General features: G+C 43.1%; 1 protein-coding gene across 1 annotated transcript; it reads left to right on the forward strand.

Moving 5' to 3' along the window:
• The first annotated feature begins 3,855 nt into the window (after positions 1–3,855).
• Positions 3,856–7,444, forward strand: ikzf5 (IKAROS family zinc finger 5). The gene is made up of 4 exons (XM_083650895.1): positions 3,856–4,087; positions 4,291–4,446; positions 4,816–4,989; positions 5,102–7,444. The coding sequence occupies exons 2-4, from the start codon at positions 4,314–4,316 to the stop codon at positions 6,064–6,066; spliced, it is 1,272 nt and encodes a 423-aa protein (XP_083507021.1). The 5' UTR covers positions 3,856–4,087; positions 4,291–4,313; the 3' UTR covers positions 6,067–7,444.
• Positions 7,445–8,219: the final 775 nt, after the last annotated feature.

Genomic DNA, 8,219 nt, shown 5'->3' on the forward strand with positions numbered 1-8,219 from the left:
GACACTCACGCGTCATGGGAGCAAGGGGGTCAGCACAGGACCCCGGAACTGGGGGGGCTAACTCGCCATTCAAAACAATGAGCGCGGGTGTGAATTTTGTAAATAAATAAGACGCGTACGTGGTCTGAGCTTCGGTTTTTAGCCCGAATATTAGAAAAGACCCCACTGATTCATAACTGATTCATAATAAAAGTCATATTATAGCAGTCGGGCCCACTTAGGCCATGTTCAGACTAGGAGGCCAAATCTGATTTGTGAACTTTAATTACCTATTAATGATTCTATATCCAGATTGGTTTTATGAGTCTGGACGCTCCAAGTCTGATTTGTGTCACTTGTCCCAAACCACATAATAGAGGTCTGGACACACAGATCCGACTTGAACACTTGCCCAAATCAGATTTGTGGCAGTGCGGACACACTCCCAAATCAGATTTGGGAAACCAATCAAGATAATGATGATTACTGACTTTAGCAGCAAATCGGATTTGCCTGTGGTGTGAACATGGCCTTAGTGACAAGCAAGACAAGTTAAACAGTAAAGCGGACAGGTTTTTGGATTGAGTTTGGCGTCAGTGGGCGTAGCGGCTACGCCGTAGCCCATAAGAGAGTGAGCTCCGATCCCCCAGTAAAAACAGCATACAGTAAGTAACTCCAGAGTGACCCTACGTATTGAAGGATTCCTGGAGCTTCAGAGTCACTACTATATGCAATTTGCCATCAACCTGGCTGCAGCATTAAATGGCTGTAAATGCCACACTGCCCCAGTAGGCCCTATCAGTGTATTACCTGCTCTCAGCCTCATTAAGAAATGCCCATGCCCTTTTACTATACAGCTCAATATATCGTGTAGTGGACATGTCATTAATGCAAAATTGAGTTTGACCAATTATTCCCTTTGAGTATTTTTAAATGTGTCCTTCACACCAAAGGGCGCAACGGTTCTAGCTATATGGGAAACGCTATAGGAAATACACCGTTGGAGTTTGTTTTTAGATTGATTTCTGCAATAGAGCTTAAAAACAAAAAAACAATTAAACAAATGAGAATAGTAAGTGTGCACTTTTTTTTTCAAGCTGACAAATCATTGTGGCCATGTGTAAATTATTCAAAAGGATCTGGCCCCACTGGAAACCTGAGCATAATTAAATTGCAATAAAATAACATTAGTGTCGACAGGCTGTTAGGAGGTGATGTAATTGACTGCTCTGGCGGTCATGGTTCAACCCGTGAGGTCGACTGTCACGTCTTCCCCCGATCCCTTACACCTTGTCCCTCGGGATGGATTGACCATTGTCAAGTGACGCAGGCAAGACTGTGTCGTGACTGACCTGTCCGTGCCTCTACGTACTAGCAGAACCTTTATTTGGGTAATTTGGATCAGTCCCATTTTTTATTGTGGTTATAGGACATTTGAACGCCAGTAGCCTACATCTCTTTTCTCTGTATCTTGTGACATGTGGAGGTGTGTAATCACAGGGGCTGAGAGGGATGTCACCACTGAGACATGTACGCCATCTCGTGTCCAGATATTGAACTGCACTAACGGGTGGACATGGGCAAGAGTGGATGTATAGGCTATCATCATTTGTTGTACCTGAAAATAATTGTAATCTGACACACACACACACACACACACACACGCACACACACACACACACACACACACACACACACACACACACACACACACATTCCTAACAGAAATTCTGGGTTTTGAGCATGACAAGATACTGTCATAACCAACTTTCAGCAGTAGTTCCCTGTTTAAAATCCGTCTAGGGAGGACACATTTGTTTTAGTCTGTACCGGAAACTAACTCACAAATGTAGTTTCTGTTTGTTCCAGTTAAGTCATAGCACATCACAACATTTGCTGTCTCACATATTTTGGGAAATGTTTTATTTGTATGCAGTTTCGTATATTTCAACCATGCCCTGTTTCAAAATCAGAGCAGTGTGGAAAAAGTAGAAAATATTTAGAAAGATGCACTTGATAACCACAGGTGTTTTAGTGTTGACATTTTAGTCCCCATGTGCATAGATAGATAGATAGACAGATAGATAGATAGACACACATAGATACATAGATAGATACATAGATACATAGATATATGTCTATGAGCTGTCAACACCAAATGAGTTACTCATGTTACTATGTAAAGAGTTCACTGCTGGTAGCAGGTGTACCTTACTGCTGTAATACTGGGCTGACTAGGAGATCTAGATCTAGATCTTGGTCATTTATCTTCTTGTCCTCGGTGGTTTTCCTGCATCTTTGACACAAATGAGGCAATGTGATCTTGGCCAAACTGCTTACTGGTAAATTATTGATTGTGATGAAACATGAATGACTCAGTAGCTTTTAAAGCAATGTAATTGTTGTGCTTCATTTTCCACTTAGATATAATTGCAAGCTATAACTTAAAGTGTGTGACACTTGTCTCGTGTCCTGGATGTGAATGGTCGGATATCAGTTAACGTCAAGTTGGTGGCCAGAGCCACAGATGGGTGTTTCCAATGCAGGGGTTTGAAATGATGAATAAACCATTTTGTGTATTTTGAAATGTGTATTTTGCAGGTGTAAAAAAAAAAGTAGTCATTTGTCACAAGAAAGAGTCTTTAAATAATAGTAGAAAATATATAAAGCCCTTGTAGTGTAGAGCTCCTTCAACAGTCCAGTGCTGCAATAACCAGCTCATGAGACCATTCAATGAGTACAATTGATCAGCAACTGATCACATTGGAGGCCTCTGCTCAGACCTGTAGGATTCTGCAGCTATGCACCTGTCCGAAGAAACAAGGATGTTGCTCTGTTGAAAGGTTATCGTCTACTTTCTACTGTACATCCAGTCTCAGAAGCCACATCATGTCATTTCACAGCAGACATTTTGACGTGTCAAAGCAGGGTAAACACAGGTAAAATCTGTAGCCATTCAAACCAGGTGTGGGTTGGGGGGGCGGGTGCTGCTGTTGTTCTGCTGTAGAATCTGTGTCAAATTTGGAAATGAGTATTTCAAACATTCAGTAATTTAATATGTGCACAAATTTCCACCCATTAGGTTTATATTGTAACATCTTATAGGTCATTTTTGTTAAAGAGTATGCCTATTTGTAATGCATAACAAGATTTTGTTATACTTTTGCCCAATTATGACTACTGTGTTACGCCTTTCACTTACAATTAATTGATTTCAGAAGTCTGTGTCAGATTAGGATTTTTGAGACTGTCAGACTGACAGAAACAATAATAGTCAGTAGACAGTGGTGCCACAGCAACACACACACACACACACACACACACACACACACATGCCAATAATACATATTGTTACTATTATTATTATTATTATTATTATTATTATTATTATTATTATTATTATTATTATCCATCATAATTTATTTGATGATTAATCTCTTGTTACCTGCTTTCAATTGTTTGTTAGTGAACTATCATGCCAAACTGTTCAGAAACAGCATAAGGTTAGTTAGGATAGCCTGCCTAGGTATTAATTGCACTTGACAGAATCGAATAATCACGTGTTATTCTGTTTTTTTGCTGCGTTATATCATTTTGGTTTGCCCCAATCTGACCATAATCTGACCAACAGTTTTTGTCACATAGGAACCTTTCTTCGTGGTCATATCGCACCTTTAGTCGGACGGCTTTCGCGGGTGGACACACAGTGAACTTTGACCCGACTTATTTGTTTTGATTTAGCAGCTCTGTTAGCTTTTCGGCTGGTGGAAAGAGATACAAACTAATAGCGCTCTTTGGAGGATTAGCCCCAAATTCATGAAGCCAACGTAATGAATCTGTCGTTGAAGGAGAAAAGATGATTTCTCCGAGATAGGCTAACGTTAGCTGGCTGGCTAACGTAGCGTACGTAGCTCTGGTAACAAGAACATAATGATGAGAAACTGGAGCGATCGACAGGACAGCGGTCGTTAACGCTATTTTTCTGGTTGTCAACCCCAGTTTGCCGCCAGGATTATTTTTGCCTGCCTGTCTGGATAGCTATTCAACGGCTTTTTCCAATCGAAACAAGCTGACGTTAGCCTACATTTCACTGTCTGTCTTTGAATAGGTAAGTGCAAAGCTTTCTGAGGCTAGCTAACATTAGTGATACTACAAAAATCTGATTGCTTGTATGTGCAATCTTTTGCTATTGCTGTTCTAGAGTTTATTTCCAGAACCATTTCCTTCCCTGGCCCTTTTTCTTGGTTACATTATATTATAGTGGTTGTCACTTGTAACAATAATACACAACATGTGGGAATGTCATTGCAGTGTTGGCCATTTACACTCTTTCAATGGGCGAGGAAAAGCCAGATACGTTGGACTTTGTAAAGGATTTCCAGGAGTATCTCAGCCAGCAAACTCAACATGTGAACATGATATCAGGCTCTGTGAGCGGCGTCAAGGAGGTGGACGAGCTGCCAGCCGGTAAATGTGTTGTCATTAAGTAATCAGGCATGAGCATCCTTATCCATGTAATCCTTCAATAAGTGTGTGATCGTTTGTTGACATAAACGTTATTGCCAGACAGTATTGTTACTGTATTGTGAAAGTCGTTGTTTGTCAGATTCACTTATTACATTAATAAGAGATTAATAAAAAGCGTTAAGACTACAGTGTTTTGTGATCCAGTGGAATACCAGCTGCCATGCACCAGAAAGAAAAAAAAATCGTATTTCATGAAAATAGGTATTATATATATATTTTTTTTTTTTACCTGGATGGCAGATTAAAACCATAGTTTGTGTATCGTATCTAGCCTTCCCTTTTGTTTTACATTGTTGTCTCTGTATGCAGACTGCAGTCAGAATGGGCTGGATCACCCGTCAGTGGACATGTCGCTGGAGGACGGCACAGGGATTCTGGTGGATGGCTTTGAGAGGACCTATGATGGCAAACTCAAGTGCCGTTACTGTAACTACGCAACCAGAGGCACGGCACGACTCATCGAGCATATCCGCATTCATACAGGTTCGTGGTAATGGGTTCTGGGAACACCACACACATGCTGTTTAGTGTTTTTATTACTTAGCCGACTGGCTGAACGTTTCCCTCTTAATGTTTATCTTCCTCAATCAAACAGGAGAGAAACCCCACCGCTGCCACCTGTGTCCTTTTGCTTCAGCCTATGAGCGCCACCTGGAAGCTCATATGCGATCTCACACCGGCGAGAAGCCTTACAAGTGCGAGCTGTGCTCCTTCCGCTGCAGCGACCGCAGCAACCTGTCACACCACCGCCGCCGCCGCCACAAGCTGCTGCCGATGAAGGGCGCCCGCTCACTTTCCCATAAGAAGATGCTTAGTGTCTTGCAGAAGAAGGCCAGCTCAATGGGCTACGGCCGCCGGCTCCTCATCAACTTCAGCCCCCCTTCTATGGTGGTGCACAAGGCTGACAACATGAATGACTTCTCCCACGAGCTGCCCCACCTGCGCCAGGAGACGTATGATAGCCAGAGTGGGGTGGTTGAGGACGGGAGCTCCAGGAACGAAAACCACCACCACCATGATATGGTCATGGACAACCCCCTGAACCAGCTCTCCACCCTGGCCGGCCAGTTGGCCAGCCTCCCCTCTGACTCTCAGACCCAGGCACAGCCTCCCATGTCTCCCGGAGCCGAGTCTGTGGTCGACGAGAAGCCCTTCCTCATCCAGCAGCCGCACCCCGACACGGCTCCTGTGGCCGTCTCGGCCAGCATGGCGCGTGCCTCCTCCTCTTCCCCCATCACCCCAGAGCCCAGGGCCCCTTCCCACAGCAACTGCAGCCCCGGCGCGGGTCCCTGCAGCGAGCACAGCGGGTGCACCAGCACCCCTAGCATCACCAACAGTCAACCCAGCACCCCGGCCCCGGGCCTGTCCGCCCCGCCCCAGGACCCCCACATGCTGCACCACTGCCAGCACTGTGACATCTACTTTCCCGACAACATTCTCTACACCATCCACATGGGCTGCCACGGCTACGAGAACCCCTTCCAGTGCAACATCTGTGGCCACAAGTGCAAAAGCAAGTATGACTTTGCTTGCCACTTTGCCCGGGGACAGCATAAGTAGGGCTGAAAATCTTTTAAAAGGACTTTTAAGGGACAGAGCCCTGGTTTTATTAATTCCACATTGAGTTTATTTATTGCTTTTTAACTTGATGATTCTGGCCTTGATGTAGCCTAGCCTTTGGACGTTTTTTGTACTCACCTTGATTTAGAGGAAAAACTTTAGTTGAGAACATGTAGTTGGTTTCATTTGGTATAATTAACGTGCCCATCCAAGTGTATTACAAAAGGGATGTAGTGATGATGATGGTAGAAAAAAAAAGATCCTATTATAACAGTTTGAATGATCAACACTCACTGAAGTAATATCTCAACATTAGGTAGGTGATTACGAACACAGGATTGAAACTGTTTACCTTAGACTGATCTAACTTGAACCTCTAAATTATTTCCGAGTGCTTGGTGCGTTACTAATATTTCTTTACAGTGCCTGACATATTCACTTTCTTGTGTGTCCTCGTAAGAGGGGACTGTTTATTTGAATATTATTAATGGATATTATGGTATATATTATCCTCTACTCTACAGAACCATAGTAAAAGGGTTTGATAATTGTACTTTTCAGTGGTAGCCATGATGGCACCAAAATTCTGCTCCATGAATGCTGCTAAGTAACATTGGACTTAAGTGCCAGCTGCATTTTTATAATGTATGCAAATTAAAATGGCATCCATAGTACAACCTGGCCAATCTCTTTCCATCAGTGGTTTTTGGTTGGCCACATGCCAAGAAGTTTAACTGGGTTTTGTTAAACTGGCATTGTTTGTGAAGTTCCTCCATACAGTGTCCTTCCTTAACCAGCACCATGGAAACTTGACACACAGTTTGCTAAATGCGTGTTGTTGCATAGCCTTTTAAATATCTTACGTCACACTCTGACCTTTTGATATTTGTATTGGGTCACTTGGATATCCGGCATCTCCACTTTTAGAGCAGAATCACCACGTCTTGTGTTTCCTGGGAACACAGTTTTGTTCAGAGTTGCCACGTAGCGCCAGGGATGATGCCATGTTTTAGCCTTTGTGATAACACGCCTTGAGATACCCCACTTATCATATGGATCTCAGTGCTGTTCTGAATATTTACTGAGTATTGTATTCTGAGTGGTTGGATAGATGTTCAGTCAGTGTAAAAAAAAAAAAAAAAAGTGAAATTATTTTGCAGTGAAGATTGCTGCTTTACCAAGGTTGTTCATTGTATTGGATACTGTTGTCTGTTGCTTAGCAACATGTGTGGAGAACATAGTTACCGTTTCTAGGACCAACTGCTCGTCGTCACCATGCTTACCAGTAATAATGGCACCCAGAAATGAAATGACTGCCATATGTTCTGTCAGTGTGTCGTAGGTTGATAGAAAATGGTGAATGTTGAAGCGTTTTTGGCGATCATTATCTCGCTCTGGGATGACAAATCATTTTATTGTGAGATGGATTAATCTGAACTAATTTATAAGTAAAGTGTTTTCTAACTGAGCCACACTTTGTCTCTGGTGTTTTTATTATTTTCTCCGTCTCTCCGACCGAGTTATCGAATACGCAAACAGATTATCGTTTGATGATGCTTTTAATCAGATAAAATGCTAGGGCAAGAAAGGGCAGTGATTATAATTCAACGCCACAGTGAATAAAATGGTAAGAAGGATCAAATTAAGCCTTGTCCTCCTTAGGAGCCCCAGCATCTTGATCCTCAGGGTCTGGGGAGGAAAGGAAAATGATGAAATGTAGGCTATTTGTGGTAATGGAGCTACTGTATATTTATGCAGACAACATTCTTATTGCTAACCTAATACGATACTTCCAAAAAAACAGGTACAAATGGCCGCCGACCTTTTCAGTTGGATGGGACCCAGGACCAGAGTTTGGCTCTCGTGTGCTGACTCCAGGCTCCTGGCTTTGCGTGTGGAGCAGCCACGCCGGCACCGCGAGTTGTAGTCAGAAGCTGGACATATGAAGACCTTACACTGCAGGTACACCGACTCGTGGGCTCGCAGAAACTGGAAGGCCTGGAATGTGAAACGGACGTAGCTGCGGGTACCAGAGTAGTAGGCGTAGTAGGTGTTGTCCCTCGGACATCTGAAGAGGAAACCGAGCATTGCTGGTTGACACAAGAAGGAGTGTGACTGGATAACAACAACACACACATTAGTATCACTGAACC

This window comes from Poromitra crassiceps (genome assembly GCF_964638095.1).
Source record: "Poromitra crassiceps genome assembly, chromosome: 14".
Classification (NCBI taxonomy): domain Eukaryota; kingdom Metazoa; phylum Chordata; class Actinopteri; order Beryciformes; family Melamphaidae; genus Poromitra; species Poromitra crassiceps.